General features: G+C 37.8%; 13 protein-coding genes across 13 annotated transcripts; 4 read left to right on the plus strand and 9 right to left on the minus strand.

Moving 5' to 3' along the window:
- Positions 1-66: 66 nt before the first annotated feature.
- Positions 67-1,507, plus strand: B0P05DRAFT_620468 (fork head domain-containing protein; the record flags this gene model as incomplete). Its single annotated transcript, XM_051583436.1, has 2 exons — positions 67-426; positions 469-1,507. The coding sequence occupies 2 exons, from the start codon at positions 67-69 to the stop codon at positions 1,411-1,413; spliced, it is 1,305 nt and encodes a 434-aa protein (XP_051432432.1). The 3' UTR covers positions 1,414-1,507.
- A 377-nt stretch (positions 1,508-1,884) lies between these two features.
- On the minus strand, positions 1,885-5,623 carry B0P05DRAFT_475033 (P-loop containing nucleoside triphosphate hydrolase protein; the record flags this gene model as incomplete). Its single annotated transcript, XM_051574816.1, has 6 exons — positions 1,885-2,421; positions 2,477-2,677; positions 2,722-2,802; positions 2,857-3,264; positions 3,312-3,734; positions 3,782-5,623. 6 exons carry the CDS (start codon positions 5,621-5,623, stop codon positions 1,885-1,887), a joined length of 3,492 nt encoding a protein of 1,163 aa, XP_051432433.1.
- A 1,799-nt stretch (positions 5,624-7,422) lies between these two features.
- B0P05DRAFT_551981 (kinase-like domain-containing protein) lies at positions 7,423-9,736 on the plus strand. Its single transcript, XM_051579419.1, has 15 exons — positions 7,423-7,527; positions 7,580-7,637; positions 7,687-7,717; positions 7,762-7,890; positions 7,938-8,016; positions 8,065-8,164; positions 8,213-8,221; positions 8,272-8,304; positions 8,357-8,388; positions 8,448-8,492; positions 8,537-8,770; positions 8,819-8,961; positions 9,008-9,215; positions 9,262-9,531; positions 9,578-9,736. The coding sequence occupies exons 1-15, from the start codon at positions 7,525-7,527 to the stop codon at positions 9,707-9,709; spliced, it is 1,506 nt and encodes a 501-aa protein (XP_051432434.1). The 5' UTR covers positions 7,423-7,524; the 3' UTR covers positions 9,710-9,736.
- A 3-nt stretch (positions 9,737-9,739) lies between these two features.
- On the minus strand, positions 9,740-10,699 carry B0P05DRAFT_580659 (lysozyme-like domain-containing protein; the record flags this gene model as incomplete). The annotated part of the gene is made up of 5 exons (XM_051582036.1): positions 9,740-9,944; positions 9,990-10,143; positions 10,186-10,492; positions 10,543-10,600; positions 10,644-10,699. The coding sequence occupies 5 exons, from the start codon at positions 10,697-10,699 to the stop codon at positions 9,740-9,742; spliced, it is 780 nt and encodes a 259-aa protein (XP_051432435.1).
- Positions 10,700-12,475: 1,776 nt separating this feature from the next.
- On the minus strand, positions 12,476-12,721 carry B0P05DRAFT_475027 (uncharacterized protein; the record flags this gene model as incomplete). Its single annotated transcript, XM_051574815.1, has 1 exon — positions 12,476-12,721. A coding segment is annotated over one exon (246 nt), but the record flags the coding sequence as incomplete, so codon positions are not given.
- Positions 12,722-13,295: 574 nt separating this feature from the next.
- On the plus strand, positions 13,296-13,998 carry B0P05DRAFT_474993 (ubiquitin-conjugating enzyme E2 S-like protein; the record flags this gene model as incomplete). Its single annotated transcript, XM_051574812.1, has 3 exons — positions 13,296-13,434; positions 13,480-13,670; positions 13,717-13,998. The coding sequence occupies 3 exons, from the start codon at positions 13,296-13,298 to the stop codon at positions 13,996-13,998; spliced, it is 612 nt and encodes a 203-aa protein (XP_051432437.1).
- B0P05DRAFT_551995 (kinase-like domain-containing protein) lies at positions 13,999-15,686 on the minus strand. Its single transcript, XM_051579420.1, has 9 exons — positions 15,617-15,686; positions 15,409-15,561; positions 15,241-15,366; positions 15,027-15,193; positions 14,698-14,974; positions 14,554-14,653; positions 14,437-14,498; positions 14,130-14,393; positions 13,999-14,090 (listed from the first exon to the last, which is right to left on the minus strand). Exons 2-9 carry the CDS (start codon positions 15,541-15,543, stop codon positions 14,007-14,009), a joined length of 1,215 nt encoding a protein of 404 aa, XP_051432438.1. The 5' UTR covers positions 15,544-15,561; positions 15,617-15,686; the 3' UTR covers positions 13,999-14,006.
- A 292-nt stretch (positions 15,687-15,978) lies between these two features.
- On the minus strand, positions 15,979-17,491 carry B0P05DRAFT_552003 (uncharacterized protein). Its single transcript, XM_051579421.1, has 8 exons — positions 17,447-17,491; positions 17,258-17,373; positions 16,949-17,206; positions 16,820-16,904; positions 16,633-16,769; positions 16,473-16,586; positions 16,143-16,429; positions 15,979-16,090 (listed from the first exon to the last, which is right to left on the minus strand). Exons 2-7 carry the CDS (start codon positions 17,333-17,335, stop codon positions 16,289-16,291), a joined length of 813 nt encoding a protein of 270 aa, XP_051432439.1. The 5' UTR covers positions 17,336-17,373; positions 17,447-17,491; the 3' UTR covers positions 15,979-16,090; positions 16,143-16,288.
- On the minus strand, positions 17,361-18,061 carry B0P05DRAFT_552006 (cytochrome b5-like heme/steroid binding domain-containing protein). Its single transcript, XM_051579422.1, has 3 exons — positions 17,885-18,061; positions 17,756-17,838; positions 17,361-17,712 (listed from the first exon to the last, which is right to left on the minus strand). Exons 1-3 carry the CDS (start codon positions 18,032-18,034, stop codon positions 17,418-17,420), a joined length of 528 nt encoding a protein of 175 aa, XP_051432440.1. The 5' UTR covers positions 18,035-18,061; the 3' UTR covers positions 17,361-17,417.
- Positions 18,062-18,067: 6 nt separating this feature from the next.
- Positions 18,068-18,995, minus strand: B0P05DRAFT_552009 (guanine-1-methyltransferase-domain-containing protein). The gene is made up of 3 exons (XM_051579423.1): positions 18,678-18,995; positions 18,236-18,635; positions 18,068-18,192 (listed from the first exon to the last, which is right to left on the minus strand). Exons 1-3 carry the CDS (start codon positions 18,975-18,977, stop codon positions 18,086-18,088), a joined length of 807 nt encoding a protein of 268 aa, XP_051432441.1. The 5' UTR covers positions 18,978-18,995; the 3' UTR covers positions 18,068-18,085.
- Positions 18,996-19,096: 101 nt separating this feature from the next.
- B0P05DRAFT_552012 (uncharacterized protein) lies at positions 19,097-19,882 on the minus strand. Its single transcript, XM_051579424.1, has 2 exons — positions 19,499-19,882; positions 19,097-19,447 (listed from the first exon to the last, which is right to left on the minus strand). Exons 1-2 carry the CDS (start codon positions 19,796-19,798, stop codon positions 19,397-19,399), a joined length of 351 nt encoding a protein of 116 aa, XP_051432442.1. The 5' UTR covers positions 19,799-19,882; the 3' UTR covers positions 19,097-19,396.
- A 520-nt stretch (positions 19,883-20,402) lies between these two features.
- On the minus strand, positions 20,403-21,612 carry B0P05DRAFT_198251 (ubiquitin-related domain-containing protein). Its single transcript, XM_051573196.1, has 7 exons — positions 21,364-21,612; positions 21,180-21,319; positions 21,061-21,133; positions 20,902-21,012; positions 20,736-20,861; positions 20,613-20,690; positions 20,403-20,561 (listed from the first exon to the last, which is right to left on the minus strand). Exons 1-7 carry the CDS (start codon positions 21,520-21,522, stop codon positions 20,529-20,531), a joined length of 720 nt encoding a protein of 239 aa, XP_051432443.1. The 5' UTR covers positions 21,523-21,612; the 3' UTR covers positions 20,403-20,528.
- Positions 21,613-22,102: 490 nt separating this feature from the next.
- On the plus strand, positions 22,103-23,501 carry B0P05DRAFT_198302 (uncharacterized protein). The gene is made up of 4 exons (XM_051573197.1): positions 22,103-22,511; positions 22,644-22,871; positions 22,931-23,138; positions 23,203-23,501. The coding sequence occupies exons 1-4, from the start codon at positions 22,213-22,215 to the stop codon at positions 23,407-23,409; spliced, it is 942 nt and encodes a 313-aa protein (XP_051432444.1). The 5' UTR covers positions 22,103-22,212; the 3' UTR covers positions 23,410-23,501.
- The last annotated feature ends 534 nt before the right edge of the window (positions 23,502-24,035 follow it).

Consider the following 24,035-nt stretch of genomic DNA (forward strand, 5'->3'; position numbering starts at 1 on the left):
TATTTTTTTTCTTACCTCTTTTTCTTCTCTCTTTCTTTTTTGTTGTTGTTTAAATAAAATATATTCATGCAGTACTTGACATCAAATAATACCCCCAAGATACACAAGATGAGTACTTCTACACCTTGGATGCAATCAGCATCTACTGTGTCAGATCAATACTATAACAATGGTTCACCCGATTCCATGCTAACAGATACGGAAGACATCTACATGTCTGATACACCAAAATCCTCAAGAAGCCGCAATTCAACTTCTGATATGTGTGTAGAAAAAAACACAGAAGGAAAACCACCTTATTCCTATGCTACCTTAATCAAGTATGCGATTGAGCGTAGTTCAGAGAACAAATTAACTCTAAGCCAAATCTATCAATGGGTAATTGAGCATTATCCTTATTATGGATCTGCCGGTTCGGGCTGGAAGGTAAGACACCTCTCAAAAAGACACCATGCTAACTTGAACTAGAACTCAATCCGTCATAATCTCTCGCTTAACAAGAGCTTTGTACGTGTTCCTCGTCCTGTCAATGAGCCTGGTAAAGGTTCTTATTGGACTGTAGACCAATTTGCGGCAGATACAGAACAACGAGTAAAATCCAATGTACGTGGTCGTTCAAATAGACCCAACAGCGATTTAAATCAACGTACCAATGCGCCTTGGTTAACAGGTCGTCATCAGTATTACCATCATCATCGTGATAGTAGATCACTTTCAACAGATGCAGGTGTTTCTTCTCCATCAACCACAGTACGCCGACCATCCCAATATGGTTACTGCAGTCATCCGTATAGCGGTGGTGGGTACGAACGTAATCTTCCCTATGGATACTACCAACACCGTATTCCATCTTCACATGAGACACTATTATCTGCTCGTCAATCGTCTGTCACCTACAGTCTTCCTAATCAACCTTCATTTGGCATGTACCAACCACCTGCTTACTCGCATCGTCAATCTTGTCCTGACTTATCCTCTACATATGCTGAAACACTCCCAGATTTCAATACCACACCCTCTGCTTCTACACCATGCGACAGTCAAAAGATGTGCTATCCGCCCTTTACCAGTTATTCTTCTACATTACCTAACACAGAAGAACTCACTTCACCCAATTCTTTAAAAGGCAATACTGCGCAAGAAACGCCACTGACTTCATTTTTTAAAGAGTTTGAAGGCAAAGATGGATTACCTTCACCTGTCTTGTCTTCTAGTAATTGTTCTTCTACATCGCCTTCGAACATGTCGGTGGCAGATCCACTCTCTCTGGTAACACAACACCCTTCACCCGTGACAACAACAACGACAGCTGTTGCCCCTGATACATCGTATTCGTCCAACTTGTTGATACAAAAAGAAGGCTGTCTTACATCCCCTTCTTCTCCATTAGCCATGACAGGTAATATTTCATAAAGTCATACCATTAAACTGACTCCATATACTCTAGAGAGTGCTATTTCCTACATGGTTTCACAACAGCAACAAGATGATCATTCTTTGCGTGATACGTGTTCTTCCTCTCAATCTTCCACTACAAGTAATAGCAGTAGTGGTCATATGCAACAAGACTATTATAAAACTAAAGTTATGTCATCTCAACCCTCAGTAAATTATGAACCAAGTCTTTCTCAATGGTAGAATTTTATAAAATAAAATAAAAATAAAGGGTTGTTTGTTATTCGTCGTCAATATGCCAGTCATAAGTTGAATTGTGTGTCTCTGTCCATTGTTGTAAGAGGCACAAGAGTGACCATCCATCAGTAGGTTCAGCATGTTTAAAAGAACTCAACAGACCTTCCGTGATTGGGTCCAACAACTGTTCGACTGTCAACACAATCACTTTACATCTTAACATAATGTCAGTGACAGATAAACATGCGTACTTTACCTTGTTCTGGATAAGGCAACGTTCCATCTTCTAAAGTCACGTAGGAATTCATAACTCGATGCAGCACTTCTCACAAAAGTGAAACAAGCAATGACCAAATCGCATTCTTGACCTTGTATCTTCTCAACCGTATCGACTTTAATCCGAGACCCTAGTTGACTTAACCTTCTCTGTATCTCAATGCGCTGTTGATGGTATGGTGTGACAATCATCACATTAGGTTCGTTCGGATCCCTATGGATGGGAGTTTCAGAACGAGGCACATTTTTCATTTTTGAGGAGAGATAATATGCTACGATCAATTGAACCATACGACCTTCTTCTTGAATGGCATCATACTCAGTCGTGTGCTTCAATTTGACAAGGGAAATAGGCTTAAGAGGATCCAAGATAGACTTGATCAGTGGAAGGCGTGTATGATCAACCATGTCTCTTGAAAGTTGATTCCAGTCCAAGTGTAGTTTGATTCTTGGATAACGAGCTGTATAGTCAGGACCATAGACATGTTGAAAAAACTGATTCAAGCCTTCATTCTATATGTAAACACACACAAAAGGATCAGTTTGAGAATAGGTTTGTATAGGTTACCATGCGCCAATTATCTTTTAGCTGCAATGTATTAGGACCAAAGTCATGCAATGCACCTTTTTGCATCAAGAATTCTCGGATAGGTATGGCATGGTTCTTGCTGTTACGCATAAGACATTGTTGAATAGAACCATACAACATAGGGTCTTGAACAGTCGTTCGAATATCTGAATAATTGTGCTTCATAATAGGTCCTAGTTGCTACATCATCGAGTGAGTGAAGGATAGTTATACATCATACGAACCATATGATCACCTGCAACAATTAACTTTCCGTTAGGTCGCTTTAGGCATGCAACTGCCAAGAGTGCATCCGAAACAAGTAACTAAAAAAAAAAGTGCATGTTAGGAAAATTACCATAGTCACTGTCGATATGAACCTGAGTACTTTCATCCATAATCATCATACTGCAGCCTTCAAATGTCTTCCATTTACCCCTGATCTTGTTCCATTTCCAATTCGTGGCGCCCACAACAAAGACGCGACCAGGATCTTGTGTTCTGTACTGGTTGACTTTGGTGATAGAATAATCCCAACGTTCACACAAGATGCTGGATTGAGCTAAACTTTCGGGTGGACCATCACAGACATACATGATAGAAAACAAGTCTTGAAACCCATGACGGGCTTGTACTTTTTCAATACGTTTCAGTAAGTTGAGGATGGCTTCACGTGTAAAAGCAGTAACGCCAATCATCAGTTTCTTGCTCTTGTTCTTAGGATGCTCTTTAAAGCATTTGATATACCAGTTTACAAACAAAGCCAAGAATTCTGTCTTGCCTGAGCCCTATTGAGACAAAATATGAATACGGATCTCTATACTGTCTTACTTACAGGTGGGCCCCATATAATTTGCAACCGTTTCTTGAAAATATTGGCTGAAATGTCCTTTTGAGAAGGCGACATGGAGAATTTTTCTCGAAGCTGCAATGCTGCATTGTTTGCCTTGAAATCAATATCGTCCATGACATTCTCGTCTGCCCAACGATTTGGATCATTGATCAGGTTCATGATATCATCACTGATTTGGTCGTCTGCATCCATGGATTTTAATGCCTCAATGCATTGACTTGTAGTAAAGTCCATGTAGCGTTCATACAGTCTCCATCGTCTCTGTTGAGGACTACAACGATTACCAATCAAGACAATTTCGTCTTGACTGACAGATTTGACATCAACACAACGAATACCTTTTTTTTTGTATTTGCCAGCACTCATATACAACAAATCGGAATATTGAATGGTTTCCACAATGCCCTAGAGCAACAAATAATGAGATGATATACCATGATGTTGCTATCTACCTCACGACTATCTTCCACTAGAATATAACGTCGCCAAGTATCAAACTTGAGCTTCTCCAGCCTTGTCTGCAAATGAGGCCCATTCAACAAAGGAGTGACAGAGAATATAAGCCCAACGTCATACGGGTTCCCTGTCTCTATAGCCCCAACGTACTCCAGCACTAAACTACCGAATGTTTGTTGATCATCCAATCTTTCTAATTTAGACAGGTCTCGAATCCGGTCCATTCTCAACTGGTCGCATGATTGGATACATTCAAGCTGCTTGAAAAAGACCAATTTGGCTAATAATGGGTGTTTGTACGCTTGTATCTGAGGCCATTGAAAAGGTGTACAGATCAAAGGAAACAAGTTTTTCTGATGCACTGCCATGTAATCGTTTGCTAATTGCCAATAACTAGCCATGATTTGCTGTAAGCATAGAAAACGAGCCAAAATTGTTTTTTCTGTAGCACAATTCATGTGTTCCCCAGGCGTCAATAAGTCTGGTTTTTTCCAGATACTGTAAGTAAAGTTATTCAAATCAAGGTTCTTTAGCGCAGCGACTACTGTATCTTCTTCGTCTGTCATCCATGGGATCACATCAGCAAGTGAGTAATAAGCCAGGATGCCCATGGCAACGGTATCTTCCAGCAGTTTTTCGATAGAGACGAATCGACCTACTGAGCTTGTACAGAGCAAGCTATCCATGTCGGGAAAATGAACAATACCAGGCAAGCCAAGTAACTGTATATCGCGAAAAAGAATGGCCAAGCATCGCATTGCATTGGAGAGAATGTATTCCTTGTCGACACCAACCAGTTCTTTGCCTTCAGATACAACAAGATTATACAAAAAGTTCTGGATTTGCTTTTTCTCCTGTTCACTGTACACATAAAGCAAGCAGCGGGATTTGCGTTGATGCATGTACGTTAACACAGACACTAGATCACGTATGAAATTATTTACAAATTCACTATATGTCTCTTGTTCTTTCTCTATATGAGCTTGATAATCCACAGCATGAAAAAACTGGGATACCTGTATGCCTTGTGCATCCAAGACAGAAAGACCATAGACAAAGGGTCGTTCTGATCGCGCATCCATCTGAAGATAGATATAGATAGCATGATCTGTTTCTTTTGCAATCAAGACAGTGGCATAGCCCTTGAATCTTGGTTTTTTGTCATTGTATGCGTCTACGTAATCTTGATATTCTGTTCTGGCCTTATTGACTGGCTGGCTGATTCTTAAACTTTGAAGTGATTCAGCGAGATCCTCAATGTCTGGTGTCTCTTCTCGGAGGTGCCTTGCTTTTTCTTCATTCATGTACGGAATAGAACGCACTGTGCCAGCAGCATCTGCCTTGCACTTATTGATAAAGATGCATGTGGCGCATTTCTTATTCAACACCCAGTCTGGATTAGGATCTTTGGAAATGGAGACGAGTGAGTCTTGATAGACAGCTCTGATCTTGTTCAATAGGAAATCAATACGGAAAGTCACAGGCGAGTCAAGATCGGAAGGTAACCAGACACCACCTAACCCATCGATTTCCAAATTTCGTATGTCTTTGATTAAATACGACAGACAAAAGGCATACGAAGCGACTTGGAATTGGTGGGATTTACTCATTTCTTTTGCTGATTTGGCATCAATGATCATGATTTTTTTGGTTTTGTTCTCTTGAAGGATATACAAGAAGTCAGGTATAAAATTTCGAATACGATAGGCATCTTTTGTACGAATGACATCGGTATAAAAAGACTCGGGCAAACTAAATTTGAGTTGATAGAGATAAGTACCTGGTTGAGCTTCCTGCAGCACTTTTTTAAAGTCCGTCGATTTGCTGTGGTCTCTCATGACAGCTTGGTGGCGCTTAAACAAATCGAGCTCAAACTGGTTGCCTCGATCACGGTTAGCATCCGAGATGGCGTCCGATGGTTTTTGTTTCTCTGCCTTGTAGACGTCTTTTTGAGAGAGGAGGTATATGTGTTTTTTGCAGTTGTAGTGAACACTATTGGCTAAGGCCGAGATAGTGTATGTTGCTAAGGGATTCTGAAAGGGTCGTTAGTACGCGTTCATCGCTTCATAGTATATACTTTACTTCACTTGGTTGCCCTGGTGATAAAGTCATTTTGATAGCTTATTCTGAAGGCAATAGAACTAAAGGAAAAAGAAAAAAAATGAAGATGCTTTTTTAAGCTTGACAATAAACATAAAGATACAAAAAAGGGATGTTTATTTTACTGCAAACATTTTCAGCGACTATCATCAAAAGATCCATTTTCGATTGGCAGAGTTTAATATGATGAGCAAGGTTCTTTCACAACTAAACTTAAGGACATGACAGTAACACAATATATTCAAAATCTTGGGTAAAAATGCATTATGACTAGATGTTAACTCTTTGATTTCAACGTATACATTACATAAAATCATAACGTTTATGTTATCTAAAGCAGCTGAAATACTATGATACAAAAATACATATCTTGATAGGAAAGACTTTACCGGAGATCTTGTGGTATTAACACTCTTGTTTTAAAACAATTAGGCAGGAATCAAGCTATCTCTTTATAAATAATAAGTCACAGCTAAGACGATGAACAGACATGATTTGAACGTTTCAGTTGACAACCCAGTGCAGATCCAAGAGCTGGTATAATCATTCAACTGATAATGTTTTAAAAGGAGTAGACTTGTTGACAGGCAAGTCATGAATGTTATCTAGACCCAACCCATAAAAGATAACATCAAAAAACTAATGTGTTTCTATAAGTACCATTTCAATCTAATGGTTGTGTGTGACTCTTTGATTAGTCAGTTGAAGAACAGGTAAAAGTACTTTATGATTGACATGTATACTAATAGCCATGCTGCTTCATGAGCAATATAGCCAAAGCATATTATCAAGTCCTCTTTTAAAACGATGACTTTCAACTCAAAATTCATACTTGTTTCACGTAGTTTTATGACATTCTGTCAGATAGTAGAATACACATCGAAAGTTAGTCTACAACGTCAAGCCAGAACCAGTACATAGCATTGACTTCTTTGTAAACAAATACCATTTTTGGTAGGTAGTGTAAAGAAGTATTTCGAAGGAATATCATGTACTCGAATTCTCTGACAGCAATATCTCTACGATAGAGACTGCTTTCAGGATATTACAAGTCTCTATTAACATTTAGTACAAGTGCCTAAAATCAAGAAATTGGAAAGTGATTATAACAAAAACCAACGAAAAATAAGCCAAGCCATCTGTTTTAAAGTTGAAGTGTAACACATTTGCACTTGAATAAGAGGAAAAGCTTCAAAAGACTGGTATTTATGTTCTGTCACGAATTCAAAATTTTTGAATGTCAAGATGAATAACCCCTATTCAACTCATTCAACTATAAAAATAAGCTAATCGTGTTCCTGATCAGAGTAAAACTAATTAAGAGAAAGACTACTCGAGATCTTCAACAACAAGTCTCTAAGAAAAAAAAATTATTCTTGTAAAAGAAACTAGGTCATTATCACTACTAAAGAAAAGCCAATCGATGACAAAAAAGGAAACGTTTTTTTTTTTAATCGAAATTCAAGCAGCTGTAGATTGTTTACTGTAAATCCAAATTAGGACGGTTGAAATCCCCCTTTTTCCCCTTTTTCTCTCTCTTACTTTCTCTTTCGTTCTTTCTTTTTATTCCCCTTTTTTTTTCTTTTCTTGTTGTTCTCTTTTTCACGCTATTTGTAAATAGTCAAGCATTTATATAAAAATGGTAAATGACGCAGAAAAAAAAAGGAAAAATCGAAATTCATGCTGTCCAATAGAATACATCTAGTCAATCGGCAGACCCAGAGCTTTATTATATTAAACAAGAACGTATAGGTAAGTAGATAATAAAGGAAAGCCATTGTGTATTCATAAGCATGGATAGGCAAAGGATCTTTTGGTGAAGTGTTTAAAGGGTGAGTTACCAACAAAAAGGCCTGTTCTCATCCCATTATTACAGCCTTGATAGAAGAACAAACAAACCAGTTGCTATCAAAATCATTGATCTTGAAAGTGCTGAAGATGAGATTGATGATATCCAGCAAGAAATTGCCATTCTGTCTCAGTTAGATTCGCCTTTTGTGACAAAGTAAGGTTGATCTTGTTTCTTATTGATCTCCTTAAATCTTTCTATAGATATCACGGCTCATATCTTAAGGGTACAGGTTTATGGATTATTATGGAATATTGTTCAGGAGGATCATGTAGTGATTTAGTAAGCTTATTTGAATTCTATACACAGTGACTAATTGGATCGCATTAGATGAAAATGGGCACTGTTCGTGAAGAATACATTGCCATTATCATAAAGGAGTTGCTGAAAGGTCTTGATTATCTCCATAATGAAGGAAAATTGCACCGAGGTAAGTAGTATATTTGCAGAAACGATCAAAAAAACTGATATCATGTAGACATTAAAGGTAAAACCGTGCTTTGGTAAACTCTGTTACTTATTTAATTTTTGAAAAAGCTGCAAACATTTTACTTAGCTCCAATGGTGAAGGTAAGTAACAATCTCCAGTATAAACAAAAACAACTGATAAACTTTTGATTAGTCAAATTGGCAGACTTTGGTGTATCTGGACAAGTAAGTCACCATATTTAGTAACCTGAAAACATGAACGGGGAAAATTAACCTTGACCTAGATTACTGCCACATTAACAAAGAAGAACACATTTGTGGGCACACCTGTAAGTAGATTTGAACCACCCGTTGTATCTCATGCAGTGAGTAGTTCTGGATGGCCCCTGAAGTTATCAAGCAATCAGGCTATGATTACAAAGCAGATATTTGGTCTCTTGGTATCACAGCAATCGAACTTGCTAATGGAGAACCGCCTTATGCCAAGATGCATCCCATGAAAGTCTTGTTTCATATACCCAAGAACGAACCGCCCACTTTAGGCCCTCCCCATAGTAAAGCATTTCGAGATTTTGTCAGTTTGTGCTTGCAATCCAATCCTGCTAACGTAAGTATGACATAATATACCATTCGATGCTAATTCTAGTTATCATAGAGACCCTCTGCTAAGGAATTGTTGAAGCACAAATTCATTAAGGGCAGTAAAAAGGTGGCTTACCTGACTGAATTGATTGAAGGTCATGAACGTTGGATCAATATCAATGGGCGTGAAGATGAGTCTTCTGAAGAAGAACAAGAGTAAGAAGTAACAGTTGGCATAGGATTCGTACTCATGATACTTTAGATTGGAATTAGAGACTGAAGATACATGGGATTTTGGTACAGTCAAAGTACCACCATCTAAAGCACCACTTCAGATGCACAATTCTCCAAGCCAGTACTCAATAGCAGACACTAATTTTCATCAAACATCACCTATGCCACGTACAACAAGCACCAATCTTGTACACTCTTCGCCTTATTCATCTTCTTCACGCGTGAATGAAATCACTGTAGGTTGTTCTCGTTGTTAGTATAAAAAACTAACATTGCCTGTAGACAAAGATGCAACAAACAGGATTCAGACAAAGTACAAGTGAATATGAAGACGTTAATCAAAATACTGTACGAGCAACAGAAATGGCTGCTGTTTACTCCCGCAGTAACAGCAGCAGCAAGAGAAATAGTTTGGCTCAACCTGGCTCAAATCCTTTACCTCCTTTACCTAACAAATCGCCTTCTTCCAGAAGTGTCAGCACAGTCGGTTCAAGTAAATATCATACAGAGACGAATGTCTTTTTAGAGTCTATTCTGCCTCTCTTAGATCAGGTATTTTTATGTACAATTGAATGACCATCGCTTATACTTTTGGTAGCTACAAAAGAAATGTAAAAATCACAAAAGCTTAGCAGCTGTTGAATCATTACAAAAATCACTTGTATCTGTTGAAAGAGAATTGCCAGGTACAATTAAGACTTTATTTGAAGATGCTTCTCATCTACTATAAACAATGATGCGGAATAAAAAAAACGGGTAGTTAAAGTAACCAAGGTAATGGGAAAAGAGCATAAGGACCCTTTCCACAGTGCTTTTCGTCTCGAAGCATGTTGGTGTCACCGGTCACGTTGACGCCATACTTGACCAGTTCTACGGGTGATTTGAGATCCTTATTTTTCTCAAAGTCATCAACCAATGTTTGAAGGTCAGCGCTTCTTGAGGCACTTGCAGGCCAAGCAGTGTCACTATGCATAAAATGAGTAAAACATGCCATTTATGTTTATACATACGGATAGCAGCATTGCAATTGACGTCTTGTCGTTAAAAAGCGAGTAAGAAAGCTCTTTTCGGATTCATCAGGCTGACGAGGACCCGTCAAGACAAGCACACGTACAATATTAATATCGGGTTCAACATATTGATATCCATGTTGAATAATTGTATCTGTTAAATATGAGCATCAACATTATTTCTAAAAACACATACCATAAAAGATAGCTTGTCCAAGAGGCGAGGTGACGTTACTTTGTGCTGCATAACGGACACTAGGTAACATGTAGTTTTTATAGACCCACTCCAATTGCATCTTTGCAAAACGGCTGTTGGAGCGGCATGCTTCTTTTTTCCAAGCACTACAGTAGTTACCTAAACCGAGAATGGTACCTCTGCTTTTTCTGTCACAATGGGGTAAAAGACTGATTTGCTTGATACGTGGAAGGAACGCCAAGAGGAAATTAATGGGACTATTAAATGTGTATTTCTCAATCACGATTTCTGCATCACCTGTACCGGTCTAGAAAAAAAAAGGGGGTTTGTATTTTCATTGGATCTTGTACGACTTACTGTAAATCCGGCATAGCCAGCTGTGTACCCTCTTGAATCATGAATGTCTTCACAGTAACTAGATAGAATATGAGATATAAAAAAATACACAAGCAACTTACGCATAAGCAAAATTAGGGCTACCGTCTTCAAAGACATTGGTAATCATACTGGCCATCTTGATTGTATTTTCATCCAACTTGGGATCCTTTGGAAGGTCCTTCAAACTGTAGAAAGTAGTACCATTTCTGGAAGGCACACATCCTTTTTTGACAGCCTATATCTTATTAGATTTCATTGTCATAGAGAGACTATACCTCCTGATTTGTTAAGAATTCGAATTTTTTACAAATAGCATCTGTAGGTTTAAAGTCGCCTTTACAGTTTGCATAGACATCTTCACCTCTTTTGACCTTTATAGCAGACACAACCACCAAAAAACTAACGAAACCAAATGCAATCAATCGAACCATGTTTGTGGATTTTTTTGTGAAAAAAACAGTCAAAAAGGAGGCAAGTTATATATGGTAGAAAATCGCATTAATTTTTTAAGGTTTAACTTTCTCCTTGATTTTTATTAAATTAATATTATTGTGTAGCTTCAAAAACATAATCAGGTGAAACGATGACAGGCAAAGACTCTGGAGGAGAAGGAGAAGGGTCTGGTACAAAGTACAGACGAGGCGTAGCAAGCATGGGTACAGGTGTAGGTGTAGCTGTACAATAGGGTGTGTTGGTATTGGGACAAGCACCGGTGGTTGCGCGCGTACAAGTGGAGCCTTCATCACATTCTGGACTAAAGAAATTATTTAGTGACAGGTTAAACAAAAGCATGGTTAGTAGCAAACCTACCATGGAACAATATAAAGCGGGCATACAACAAGCGTGGTTGGATCAACAGTGATAGTAGGCGTTGTGACACTAAATTGAAATCAAAAATTAGCTAAACTCGTGTCTGTTTCTTTTACCTTGAAGAAGACGAAGGAGGACACCATGGTTGATAGTTGAAAGGACAGGGTGCATCCATGGGATAAATACAGCCATCCGAACATTCAGCAGGACTAAAAATAAGAAGTGAGTGATTGTCTTTTTAGAAGAAAGCCTACCAAGGAATAATTGCTTGAGGACAATTGGTGGGATTGGCAAGTGCAGAAGTCACTGTGATGTACTTTGTACTGCTTGTGTGTCGAACGGCTTTTGATTGACGATAATTAGCGGCACTAAAGCTATTTTGAGCACTAGCCAGTGATTCTTGAATGTAAATATCACGTTTGAATTTCTTGTTATAGTAGTCTTCATCAGAGTCATAATCTTCGTCGAGCTCATCCGAATCATCTTCCTCAGTCTCTTGCAATTGTTCTTGAACAGCAGAGGCAGACACTAAAGAGGAAAGTTCTTGAGCAAAAGCTTGTTGAGCAGAGAATTCAGGATCCACAGCCGTAATATCTAACTCAACAATAGATGTAGGGAAAGCAATAAGTGTATCCAAAGGATAATCATAGGGCTTGTTGCCATACTTTTCACCATCTTTGGCTACAGCAGTGGATTGCGCTTGATAACTTTCGACAGTTTCATCGGCATTGACTGCGATTGTAAAATGAAGATGGTGTTTTCTAGTTGTTGCTTGAGCTTCAGCAGCTTTGGATGTTATGTGGAACGTATGAGGTCTTGCTAATGCAGCTGTGGGCAAGAGAATATCCGCGGTTGTATCAGGGTTAGGAAGAGAAGGTTCAATCACAGTGGTCAAGACAGTTGTTACTAAAGTAGTAACAGGGTAAGTGACTAAATTAGTGACTGGAGAAGTAACAATCACAGGAGGAGGGTGAATAGGGGGTAAGAGAGGATGGGTATAGATGGGAGGTGTGAAGACAGGAGGTGTGAAGTGGGGAGGTATGAAGACAGGAGGCGATGGCAAGCCAGTATGGATAGGCAAGGTTGAAATCACAGGTGGTTTGTTTCTACAGACAGCTTGGCCACTTTGAGGACAACAATAATCAGCATTAGGATAAAAGCAATCGTATGGGCAATCGGCAGGACAAGGTGTCACTTCACAAGGAGCAAAGGTATAACAAGTAGGTTCACATACAGGTTCACCAATGAAGGGACAACAAGGAGAGCTTGTGTATCGACAAGAAAAGGGACATTCAGCAGGACTATAGAGTGTGTTAGATATGAGTAGATAAGGAGCTTTCTTTACCATGGAAGTTGTCTAGTAAGACACTGCGTATTAGCACAGGTTGTAGCTTTACAAACAGGAATACCAGCGCCTTCACAACCACCGCTGTTGGGATAAACACATTCTTGTCCGCTAGGGCAATTGGGACATTGGAGTTGATAATTAGGACATTGCAAACCATTGCCTGGAAGTATTTGTGGATCCGGAATTAATTCTAGACGTAACACAAGAAGATATGAGCATAAAAAATACACAAAGGTTATTACCATGACTAGGGCCATGTTTGACATGTTGGTATCGGTCAATAGTGACAGCACCCACAGCAATCAAAGATGCTGTAATGGACAATAATTTTAACTTCATTGAAGAAAGTATAAAAGAAAAAAATCCATGCAAGATGCTCTTTTAAAAGAATCACTTGCCTTGTTGACAATGTCAAGCTCTTTTTTTTCGGAAATAAATATTTACATTCATCTCAAAAGTTAGGCTTGGTATTTCCTGCTCATACTTGGCTAAAGTTTTAATCCCGAATGAAAAAGCGCGTAAAGACGCGTCTTTATGTTTGTGACTTTTCCGAAACTTTATTTCTTTTTCCTTTATGTCTCAACTCTCTTCAAAGGCAGTAAAGCAGATTGCAAAAGAGTTGCAAAAATTAGAACAAACACCACCTGAAGATATTCAAGTGATCACCAATGAAGAAAATTTGACTCGAGTTCGAGCTTGGATTCGTGGTCCAGGTAAACAGACACTCTGCTTGTGTTGGTATCTTAACTATTGATTAGGTGGTACGCCTTATGAAGACGGTTATTTCAAGATTGAACTTGTCATGGACCAATGTTTTCCCGAGAAGCCGCCCAAGGGCTACTTTTTGACTAAAATTTTCCATCCCAATGTATCAGATACAGGTGAAATTTGTGTGAATACACTTAAAAAAGATTGGAAAGCAGAACTTGGCATTGAACATGTCTTACTGGTAACTCTAACGATAACTTGTATATACATGACTCATTGAAATATAGACCATCAAATGTTTATTGATTGTGCCTAATCCTGAGTCCGCCCTGAATGAAGAAGCAGGGAAATTGTTGCTGGAACACTATGATGATTATGCAAAACGAGCTCGACTTTATACCTCCATTCAAGCCAAAGCAGGAAAAAATGAATATTTGAAATTAACCAAGGAGAGATCCAATCATCAAGAAAACGAACCTTGTACTAAAAAGAGACCCCATGATACAGAAATAGAAAGTAAAAAAAAGGCGAAGAATGCAGACAAGAAAAAGACATTAAGAAGATTATAAAGTGTATATTAAAGTGTTTTTTTAACAAAGCTAGCAAATGCCTGTGGTGCCATTGTTTTTAGTAAGCCTTGTTCAACATGCAAATCAAGCTCCTGTATAATGTTAGAATCAGACAAAGTTGAGTTACTTACTTTAATCACATCTTGAGCAGAAGGACGGTTAGATGGATCGTCTTCCAACAACCAAGCAACAAGACCAGTACAATAGATGGTGGGGTAAGAATAAGTAAATGTTGGACTTGGATCCGATAGTATTTTGCCAAACAATTTCTCGTCATTCTTAATATTGTAATGGGGAGGCACACGATCCATCATTTCAATAAAAGTGATCCCTAATGACCATAAATCGACTTTTTCTGTATAACTCTGCTCTTGAATGACTTCCGGAGCCATCCACTAATTTAAGCTTTAGGAAATTATCTTGTGCATGATGTTTTACCTTGGCAGTACCTAACCGTTCATGATTAGGATGTTTTGTGCTTGTTGCCAAGCCAAAATCAGCTATGCATAGTATGAGTCTATGCCTTTTTTTTTTTTTTTGAAAACTAAGCAATACCTAATTTCACTTCACCATGATGGCTAATCAGTAAATTCTCGCATTTAACATCACGATGAATAAATCCTTTTGAATGCAAAAATACTAATGCATTCAAAGTCTAAAGATAAACTTAATAAAATGCTCAGTCTCGACTGACTCTACCTGTCGCCCAATATAAATAGCACACTCTTCAGGTAATCCTCTGACACATAAGACCGTAAAGACACTACATCGCATCAAATCCATCGCAATCCACACTTCGTTCCGATACACCGATACTTCTCTCAGCTTGATCAGATTCACATGACCACTTGACATAATTCTTAATTCTCGTACAATAGCTGCTCGATATTCTCGGTCTTGAGTTAGTTTACATCGCTTCAGCGCTAATTTTGTTTTGGAGTTCTTGACTTGGACTTGCACCACAGCACCATTCACTCTATGAGTCCATGAGAATTTTCCTCTCTCCTAATTTTGATTGATTCATTTACCCTGTTCCTATTTCTTTTGACCCCATATAACGTATTTTTGGCATGGAGACCAGTTGTAATTTAGGCATGGATCGCTTTAGACGTTTTTCGAACGCAGTTTCTTCGGCTCGAATTACGGGTGGTAATGGTAATGGTGTCCAATTCGACCCTGCAGGAATCCAAGGAGGCTATAGGAAGGTTCATTCGCTTTATTCTTTTTTACTAAATGACTTACTCGTTTGGGCGCTGGTTCTTTATGTTTGGATCGGGTGGGTGATAAAGTGGGCGGTAAATACGCATTGCCAAGAATATCTGGTATTTCGCAATGCCCTGGACTTCGCCATAAAGGTATTTTTGTGGGCTATCTATATTAATCATTCACATCTATCGCTTGATTACTTACTTGATTATTCCATCGTGAATGACCTAATGATCTTCTCTTTGCCATACTGGGTTGTTGTTGTCTCGCTGTCTCTGAACGAGACTTTCTTAGTAATGAAGATTTATTATTATTTGTTGTTATTGTTGTTGTTGGCATGAAAAATGATACTATTTGGTATGTATAAACAAAAAAAGATAAAAAGAAAAAAAATGCGCTCATCTTTATATAGATTTGGTTACATCAAAAGGGAGTGGAATTCTTTGTGTGTACCACATCATTGTGATGGTCTGTGGTTGCATGACGTTTAAATATCTATTACTCCCAAACAAAGTATTCAATTACAATTAATCGACATAAAACTAATTATTTTTGTTCATGAATAACCTCCTCTTTATTTTAAATATTCTCTCTCTTTTTGCAAAGTGAAGTAATCAGTCATTCTTCCCCTATTTTTTAATATAAGCCTTGTTCTCACTCAATTCGAGTTATACTAAAGCTAATGATTGTGTTGGATGACTAAAAAAAAAATCTACTGCTTATTACAAACTATCAAGTGATAAAGAGTACAAACTGCATTTTTTGTACTTGATTCTTTGTAACACGTTTTTCTTTTTTCTTTGCATATGATCTTTATTCTATTGCTTTGGGCTAGGATATGTCAGAATCGAGAGAGAGGGACTCATTCGTTGTGCAATATTTTCATGTGAGCGTTAACCACAGTAAGTCTGGAATATTTATACTGCAGCTCAACCAAGAGTGGGAACACTGCATTCAATCTGAAGGACTACTTTTAATCCAAAACTCAGTAGCCATAGGTAAAGCATTAAAGAAAGTAGTTATATACATCGACTTTTTAATCAAAAGAAAGCAAAGACATAGACTGTCAGTGAAAGACATGTTGCTAAGAGGAGGTAATTCCCGCCCTTTGTGGTCCTTTCATATTTCCAAAAGTATCCATGGAAGAAAGATTTCGATGTGAGACTTTAGTGCGCAACACTTTGTTAAACGAAGCATTGCCTAGTGAGAGTAATCGATCCACCATCTAACAAGAGTTGAGTATTTTGAGACAAATGTCTGTGCCTTACTTTTTTATCTTCAAGCTCTAATAGGGTATCAATATCTTGTTGGTTTATATATAGAGGGGCATTTCTAGTGTACAGTTTATAGGATACAAGTTGTCGTTTTATTTCATTATCAATCTATAGAGCAGATAAGTCATGAATAGCATAGTCGTTACCTTTTTACCTGTTTGATTCTATCTAGAGGTGGATTTCTTCGCTTGAGTAATTGTTGGCGGTGGTTAAAACTGGTTTTGATTGAAGTGGCAACTGTGCTTGCTAAATCCAAGTTTTTGTAAGCCTTCTGTAGCACACCTATATCATCTGATAAACACGTCATGAATAAGAAGCACTTTTAAAGATACGCGCATTACCATGCATGTATTTCTGCTTTTCATGGATAATATCCAAGTCTTTTAAGAGTCGGTCCATTTTAGACAGCAGTTTTTGTCGTTTAGCCTAACTCAAGTGAGTCCAAGGGATGATGAATAATATATGCTTACAGAGTCTTGTTGTTGATGACAATAATGATCAATCAGACAGAGACGAGAGGCGGACTGTATGGCAGAATCAAGTGCAGCTTCAGCATCTAACAGCTTATCTGACGAACACGTATCTTGCAGCACAACTTCAATATATTCTGTACCATTCTCTACACTGGTTAATGCTTGGTCTATGAGTTCGAGTTGACGGACAAGTTCGTTCAGTTCTGCTGATTTACAGGTCAATAAGGAACGTAGATTGATGATAGTGTGTGTGCCCTAACCTTGTGTAAGGACGTGTCATTTTTTTTTTCTTTCTTTCTTTTTTACCTCATCTAATTTTCTTAGTAATTGTTGAACAATTTTATCGTCGCATAAAGATTTTTTTGGCATCGTTTGATGAATCATAGTAGAATAAGTCGAGAAAAAAAAAAAAGAAAAAAAAAAAAGTATACATATTTTTATTTTCCTCCCTTTTTTATAAAAAAAATTAAGGTTTTTGCCCTACTGAAGTTTTACAAGGTTTTGGTATAGGCGCATCTTCAGGTATAGGATCATGTAAAACGCGTCCGATTTTATGATACGTATGATGGTTTTGATAAAACTTTTTCCAGTGTTCAACTCCTTTAAGTTGGTCTTCAGAGAGTCCTCGTAGATCATGGGTTAAATGGTCTTTAAAGCAACCTGTGACATAAGCTCTTGCTGCATCTTTGCCTGAAAAATGATGATAACTGCCTCCTTTGCCATACCAACCACCACCCAAGGTCACATCAAATACGTCACCACTATAGTCATTAAATATCTTTGCTGTCAAATGAGATACGTTACTCAATAGCCAAGTAAATGGGTTTAGTAGGATCTGAACCATCGTACTGTGCCAATTCGGATTCTGTAAACATTTTCTCTTTTGTCTATACCAATGGATCAGTTCTAGAACAATGTTCAAATGAAGCTTACAGGAATATACGTATGAATATTCGTCCATTTTCCACGGTATCCCCAAGTCCATGTCTCAGTCACTAAATAAGAACCTAAAAAGAAAAACAAAATAGTCCAAGATAGACCAATAAGACCTTGGCTTAATAATGAAGTTTCTTTTTTTGCCATAAGAAAATTTAAAGAAAAAAAGAGAAATTTCTAGCTCATTTTGAATTTTTTTTATTTTTCAATAGGTGTAGCGTCTTTGAGTTTTCTTTCAGGTATCACTTGCATAAATGCTTTCTGCCAGTCACGCAATTCGAGCCATTTGAGCATGATTTCACAAACTAATAAATGTCACGCCATACATTTCTGATATGCTTCACTTACCTTGGTTGACAGTCAAGACTTTTCGAGTGGATAATGAAAGATAATCACCAATAGGCAATCGAGCTGTTGGGATGCCTTGTTGAGTGGCTTTGTCTTGACAGAGATTTTTGTACCTGTTCTTGTCCACAATGCCACCTACAATATAATGTTTGCCTTCTTCTAACTCATGAATGACATTATCCGAGTCTGCCGATAAATAGACTAAGGTATTGGGGTCAAAGACATCCATGTAAGACAGAATATGTTTCTGTAGTTGCCATTGTTGCCAACTGGGTAATTTTGAGTCCAACATGGATTGAAGTGGACCATCAAATGAAGTCAAGTGCATCTTCATGGCTTTGGGTGCTACCTTGTTTCGACCATATGCGTAGCTTAATTGTGTGACATACGAGTATAATTCCTGTTACGGCTTAAACACATCAAATCCATACACCCAACTTACTTTCTCCGTCATCAGCTCACTGAATCCACAGTCAATAACAAGGCCCATATCGATCACTTGACTTAATGCAGCCAATTTTTTTTTCGAAGGTTGTTTTTCGACAAGTCCTTCACGTATCTGTTGGCGTTTCTCTTTACGTTTTAATCGAAATTTTTCTCGTTGATATGTCTTGCGGGATTCTTTTTGTTCACTCCATACTTCATTTCTCAATAATTTCTTTATGGCCCGTTTGGATAATCCCTCGAATTTAGGGTCACTAATGTCATATTCTCTGCCCTGAAAATTTCGAATGGTTGACATAAGAAATAGAAAAAAAAAAAAGAAAAAAAGCGTGTGACTAATTTTCGTATCCTATCGGATTTTAAATGCACAAAAAAAAAGAAAGCGCAGTGATATAATTTCATTTCTCTTTCTTTCATATATCATGATCTTTGGAATTTATCATATTGTATGGATATTATGTATTCTTGTTCTTTTTATTACTATTCTGTATTGCTTTAAAAGAGCAGCAGCACAAAAAAGAAACACAACTATACCCCCATCCAATTATATTGTGGTCGACATGAACGGCAATCCAACACAATCTTCCACATACCCTCCTACGTATGCTCCACCACCAGTGCAGCCAAGTACATCTACTTATCGTCCTCCAGATGATTCAATTGAACCACCACCACCTTCTTATAAAGACTATCGAAAAGACTATCGAGTATCCTAATTTATTGATCAAATTTTAATCTGTACAGACTAGTTTTCATCGGTTGTAAATCCTATTCATAATAAATACACCTTGTTTTTTTTTTGCCAAGCAATTTGGTTACCTTGTGAATAATATAGGCATCACATTTAAAGCACCATACAGATAAGTCACTATAGCTTATGCAGACAGCATGGCCTGTTTCTTCAGCATGTTGTTTCATATGGCCTTGGCAGTAACGAGAGCAATAGACAGCTCGACAGTGGAAACATTGCCAGTTTTCTTTGGTTTCGTTACAAGCCCCACAAGGCTGATGAAATAAGTCGGGTTCTTTTTCCTTGATTTCATAATGAGGTATATGAGGACAATCTGTCTTGGGTTTGACTGCAAAAAAGCCTTCGTTCATTTGAGTATGGCTTGCCATTTTTCCACTTTAGAAAGAGAAGAAAAAAGAAAAAAGAAAAAAGAGTAGCACAGACCAAAAAAAGCATGATTTGGTAACGATACGTCATATTGGCTACACAAGCCCATCTTTTTATTTCCTAAAATAATAAACTAGCTGCCAAGTCTGGGTTACCTCCAGCCATTTCTAAAGCGTTCAATGCTTTCTATAGTTGCCATCAGTCAGAATTTATCAAGTGTGTTGTTTTACCTGTCGATCAACACCCATATCTGTCAAGAGTTTGATATCTTTCTCTGGGAATCGACTTGAGGATCCACTAGGTTGTACTGCTGATGTGGACGCTGATGGTGGAGGTGGTGTAGACACATGAGGTACAATGGTTCTTCCTTCAACGGCAGCTTCATCTTCATCACTCCCATGAATCTAACAAGGTTAATCGCACTGCAGATAATTCACTCATCACTTACTTCAATTCTTCGCTGCTTTTCAGGCAATTCATGCTCCGCTAAGAATGGAATGTCACAGGAATCAAACGTCAATGCATTTTTACGAAGATCAATACAAGCACGATGCTTTTTCAACATGTCAAGGCCAAACAAGAGCTCAGATCCTTTGCCTTCAACCACAATAAATGAGCATGTTAAAAACAAGTTTTGAGATAGTCGCATTTGTGCACTATGAATACGACCCAAAATTTTAGCAGTACCCACTCCTTTAGCAACACCACTAAAACGTGTGTCCAATAAACGCATCAGACCACACGATTCAGCTGTTTCGGGACTAACTATGTCCTGAGTTTAATAACATGATAGCTTACGCCATTCTACTTACTCACTGTGCTTTGGGCACCCGAATCAACAAGAGCCACAAGACGCTTATTATTGATTTCCACATTGATATACAGACGCGTCACCTATGTATTCAATTAGTCTCTGTAGACAAGAAGACAAAAACTTACTCTAGCAAACGATTCCGGGTTATATTCCATCGCTGCTTCCAAATTAGCAGCAATGTTTTCTTGTCGAATGGCATCTTCAATACGTTTTTGTGCTTCAATATCAAAAGGGTCACCGTTCAAAGCAGCCTGCTTGCGTGAGTTTAATTATGTGGCATCATACGCTTACAAGTTGAGATTTCTGAAGTTCAGCATGACGCCTTGTCTGTTCAATTTGTTGTACCATAGCTGAGAATCGTGCAGGATCATTTCGTGCTGCATAAGCAAGTTCTGGATTTGTCTAACAGAAACGCGTTATTTTATTATTATTTTTTATGTGTTTACTTACACTTTCAAGTTGTTGTAAGAGTCGAGGATCTCTAAGGACATGTTGACGCATCACGTCAAAATTAGGAAGATCACTACAAGATGATGAGTGGTTGGTTTCATTTGTCATTGTTTGTTCACCTCTGTTGTTGTTGTTGTTGTTGTTGTTGCATATGGATAATTTCATTTGGACTTACTTGATATTCCTCCAATGTCTTTTTGGCTTCAGTCAATTCTTTACCATTAAAATAAAGACGTTGAGAAGTGGGAGGAATACCAGACTATGTCTAGATTAAAATATGGGGTTCTTATGGGTGTAGTTTACCTCTGCTTCAAGTAAGGCCTTGACGTCCTCAATAGCCATTTGATTATCTATTTCAAGATTATACATCTCGTCTCCATCCGTAGTGACAGTAATAAGCATGATAAGGTATGAATAATAATAAGAAAGAAAAAGAGAAAAAAAGAAGAGGGCGCATTTCATTCTACTCTATCGGGCAGTTAAAAAGGGAGTTGCTCCATAAACATGGCGTGTGTAACCAGAAAGTTCTGGTAACATCAGTCAAAAGTCGTTGCTTTCATGTTTAGTAAGCATGAAGGCCATAAGCAAACACAGACATAAAGGTGTTGGTATACCATCTCAGAGGGATGGGTCAGCATTTGATTTAGATTAGGAGACGAGTATTACATGTACGACATTCGGATACTATATTTGTGTATTGCTTTATGCAAAAACTTGTCTTGTTTCCTAGAAAGCGTATGCTTATTAATAGCTTGGGTCAATAAAATACAAACGAGTTATTTGTTGAAAATGAAGGAAAAGAAAAGAGACATCCTCAATGTTAAACAAATCCATTTGAAGTAAAAGACAGGTTGATATTTGCTATTTTTTATTAGTGCAGCCAGCAAAGGCTACGGATAGAGATTGTTTCGAAGTATGCAAGGCATTTTTGTACACTAATTTGAATGAAGGGCCATAGGAAAGTTATTTGCTATTTTAGAGGAAAAAAAAATAACGAGAAACACTTGCACCAACGTTTATAATTATCTTATGTATTTTCCCTTTGTATCTCTTAAAATTGCGGCCACCTCTTGACAGGCTTTAGCCATAGTCTACGTGGAGCAAAAAATAAAAACCTTTTTAAAAAAAATAGAGGAAAAAAATATATCATCTATGATATATAACAATAGCCTACTAGAGTTACAACAATTACCAAGACGGAAAGGGAAAATGTTTCTCAATAGTTTATATACGGATGGCTATACCTGTCGTGTCAACTTCGCGAGAAATATACCTCAAGTTCCAAACGAAGATAAAATTGTATTAGAGCTTAGTGACTTTAACCAGGGCGAAATCGATGAACACTTCAATCCTTGTTTCTTGGACCCCAATAGAAACAGTCCCTATGTCGCCTATTATGGTGAGAATCAAGTCAGGAAACTGTCTAGCAAAGAATACTATTCCATGTCAGGATTGCCTAACCGATCAGAAAAAGAAGGTCAGTTGAAGACAATACAAGGGCTAAAGAAGCTGGAGACAAGAATCCCCACCCCAAAAACATCAAGCGTGGATAACTATGAGATACATGTAAATTACATGATGACACACCTGCCCAATTTTTTTGGTTTCTACAGCTTCCGGACAGCCTCAATCAGATGGAAAAACTACGTTGGCCGACAATGTGCCTTAGATGAAGCTGTTAATATTTTGTTAAGTGGTGGCAAAAAGTATAATCCAGCAAAAAGGAAAAGAACAAAGTCCAACCGACGAAAAAGAAAGAAAATGCTCAACAGACGAATTCCAGGAATTCCCCACCTCCCAGTTGATATAACGTAACATAATTGCATTCTATTACTTATAGTGTTTATATATTAAGCTTCTTTCAACTTAGATGGCCCTTACACAAGAATAATTTTACGGAAATGGATGGGGAAAAAATGCCTTTAATAATCTTTGGTAACGGCATGAAAGGAAAAGGCCATGTCAGATTCAGAGGAAAGCGTGTCGGTGTCTCTGGAATTATATACAGACATTTAAAAAGACGAGAGAAGTTAGGTGAGCTATCAGTGTTGGACATAGACGAATTCCGTACGTCATCTGTAAGTCTTTTGACATACTGTTAAATTGCATTGACTCTGAATATTCTTGTGCATAAAATACTAGGTTTGTGACACATGCCACCAGATGAACTTTCGCAATCACCGTGATCAAGACATATCATTCCATAGTATATTAATTTGCAACAATTGTAATATATATTGGAATAGGGATGTTTTAGCAAGCAACATGGCATATATTTCAGCACAAATCTGGTCTGGAAGTGGACGACCAGTTGTTTTTTCTCGGCCTAATAGGCAAAGCGCCACATAGAACGTGGTTGTTTGTTGCCCTTTTGGTGACTAACTTAAAGATACTACAGGTAGGAAACAAACAATTATATTTGTATTTAGTCTAAAATCATTTCTCTTTTGTCTGATTTCCATTTTGGTATCGTCTACAAAAGGTGAGCGAAACATATAATCTTTATAGGTCTACAAAGAAACTAACATTTTGTTTAAAACTGGATTTGTTCCACTTTGATCCGTTTTCGGATGTGCGTCCCATTTTCACATTTCTGTCCCATTTTCCTAATTTTGCAACTCTGTCCCAATCTAATTTGGAAACGACCAAAAAAAAAATAGTTGGCCCAACCTAGTTTCGTCGGCTGTATGATTGAAGAGTATTCTAAATTTTGGCCGTAGGAAATTCTGAGCGGTTCGGACCGGAACATAAACTTTCATTGTAAGTTTGAAGTGATCCTCGCCTCATTGTTCAAATGATGATATTTTTTACGTTCGAACTTGCCTATGATGTCCGTTGAAGCCTAGATACCCTTTTTTCTATTAACTAAACTACAGTGAGTCAACTGAGCAAGAAAAAAAAAAAAAAAAAAAAGAGAGAGAGAGAGAGAGAGAGGGGGGGTATGTATGCAATGCTAGTGCTTGTCTTTCTATAAA

This window comes from Gilbertella persicaria (assembly GCF_025201335.1).
Source record: "Gilbertella persicaria strain CBS 190.32 chromosome Unknown B0P05scaffold_35, whole genome shotgun sequence".
NCBI classification, from domain to species: domain Eukaryota; kingdom Fungi; phylum Mucoromycota; class Mucoromycetes; order Mucorales; family Choanephoraceae; genus Gilbertella; species Gilbertella persicaria.

What these genes read in the sequence shown, in the direction of transcription:
- B0P05DRAFT_198302 (XM_051573197.1), top strand. Translation starts at nt 22,213, where the DNA reads ATGATATATAACAATAGCCTACTAGAGTTACAACAATTACCAAGACGG. An exon ending in GAATACTATTCCATGTCAGG is followed by an intron (nt 22,512 to 22,643) that starts ATTGCCTAACCG and finishes TTACATGATGAC; the next exon opens with ACACCTGCCCAATTTTTTTG. An exon ending in CACCTCCCAGTTGATATAAC is followed by an intron (nt 22,872 to 22,930) that starts GTAACATAATTG and finishes CTTTCAACTTAG; the next exon opens with ATGGCCCTTACACAAGAATA.
- B0P05DRAFT_551981 (XM_051579419.1), top strand. An exon ending in GATTCGCCTTTTGTGACAAA is followed by an intron (nt 7,891 to 7,937) that starts GTAAGGTTGATC and finishes ATCTTTCTATAG; the next exon opens with ATATCACGGCTCATATCTTA. An exon ending in GAGGATCATGTAGTGATTTA is followed by an intron (nt 8,017 to 8,064) that starts GTAAGCTTATTT and finishes GGATCGCATTAG; the next exon opens with ATGAAAATGGGCACTGTTCG.
- B0P05DRAFT_552006 (XM_051579422.1), bottom strand. Translation starts at nt 18,034, where the DNA reads ATGGCAAAAAAAGAAACTTCATTATTAAGCCAAGGTCTTATTGGTCTA. An exon ending in ATATTCATACGTATATTCCT is followed by an intron (nt 17,839 to 17,884) that starts GTAAGCTTCATT and finishes CCATTGGTATAG; the next exon opens with ACAAAAGAGAAAATGTTTAC. An exon ending in CCCATTTACTTGGCTATTGA is followed by an intron (nt 17,713 to 17,755) that starts GTAACGTATCTC and finishes TAATGACTATAG; the next exon opens with TGGTGACGTATTTGATGTGA.
- B0P05DRAFT_552009 (XM_051579423.1), bottom strand. Translation starts at nt 18,977, where the DNA reads ATGTCAACCATTCGAAATTTTCAGGGCAGAGAATATGACATTAGTGAC. An exon ending in GTGAGCTGATGACGGAGAAA is followed by an intron (nt 18,636 to 18,677) that starts GTAAGTTGGGTG and finishes AAGCCGTAACAG; the next exon opens with GAATTATACTCGTATGTCAC. An exon ending in AGTCTTGACTGTCAACCAAG is followed by an intron (nt 18,193 to 18,235) that starts GTAAGTGAAGCA and finishes GACATTTATTAG; the next exon opens with TTTGTGAAATCATGCTCAAA.
- B0P05DRAFT_552012 (XM_051579424.1), bottom strand. Translation starts at nt 19,798, where the DNA reads ATGGCAAGCCATACTCAAATGAACGAAGGCTTTTTTGCAGTCAAACCC. An exon ending in ATGCCTATATTATTCACAAG is followed by an intron (nt 19,448 to 19,498) that starts GTAACCAAATTG and finishes TATTATGAATAG; the next exon opens with GATTTACAACCGATGAAAAC.
- B0P05DRAFT_552003 (XM_051579421.1), bottom strand. Translation starts at nt 17,335, where the DNA reads ATGATTCATCAAACGATGCCAAAAAAATCTTTATGCGACGATAAAATT. An exon ending in CTCTAGATAGAATCAAACAG is followed by an intron (nt 16,587 to 16,632) that starts GTAAAAAGGTAA and finishes TCTGCTCTATAG; the next exon opens with ATTGATAATGAAATAAAACG. An exon ending in TAGAGCTTGAAGATAAAAAA is followed by an intron (nt 16,430 to 16,472) that starts GTAAGGCACAGA and finishes AACTCTTGTTAG; the next exon opens with ATGGTGGATCGATTACTCTC.
- B0P05DRAFT_198251 (XM_051573196.1), bottom strand. Translation starts at nt 21,522, where the DNA reads ATGAAATGCGCCCTCTTCTTTTTTTCTCTTTTTCTTTCTTATTATTAT. An exon ending in AACTTCAGAAATCTCAACTT is followed by an intron (nt 20,862 to 20,901) that starts GTAAGCGTATGA and finishes TCACGCAAGCAG; the next exon opens with GCTGCTTTGAACGGTGACCC. An exon ending in ATTCGGGTGCCCAAAGCACA is followed by an intron (nt 20,562 to 20,612) that starts GTGAGTAAGTAG and finishes CTCAGGACATAG; the next exon opens with TTAGTCCCGAAACAGCTGAA.
- B0P05DRAFT_551995 (XM_051579420.1), bottom strand. Translation starts at nt 15,543, where the DNA reads ATGCCAACAACAACAATAACAACAAATAATAATAAATCTTCATTACTA. An exon ending in AAGAACCAGCGCCCAAACGA is followed by an intron (nt 15,194 to 15,240) that starts GTAAGTCATTTA and finishes ACCTTCCTATAG; the next exon opens with CCTCCTTGGATTCCTGCAGG. An exon ending in CTATTTATATTGGGCGACAG is followed by an intron (nt 14,654 to 14,697) that starts GTAGAGTCAGTC and finishes GTTTATCTTTAG; the next exon opens with ACTTTGAATGCATTAGTATT.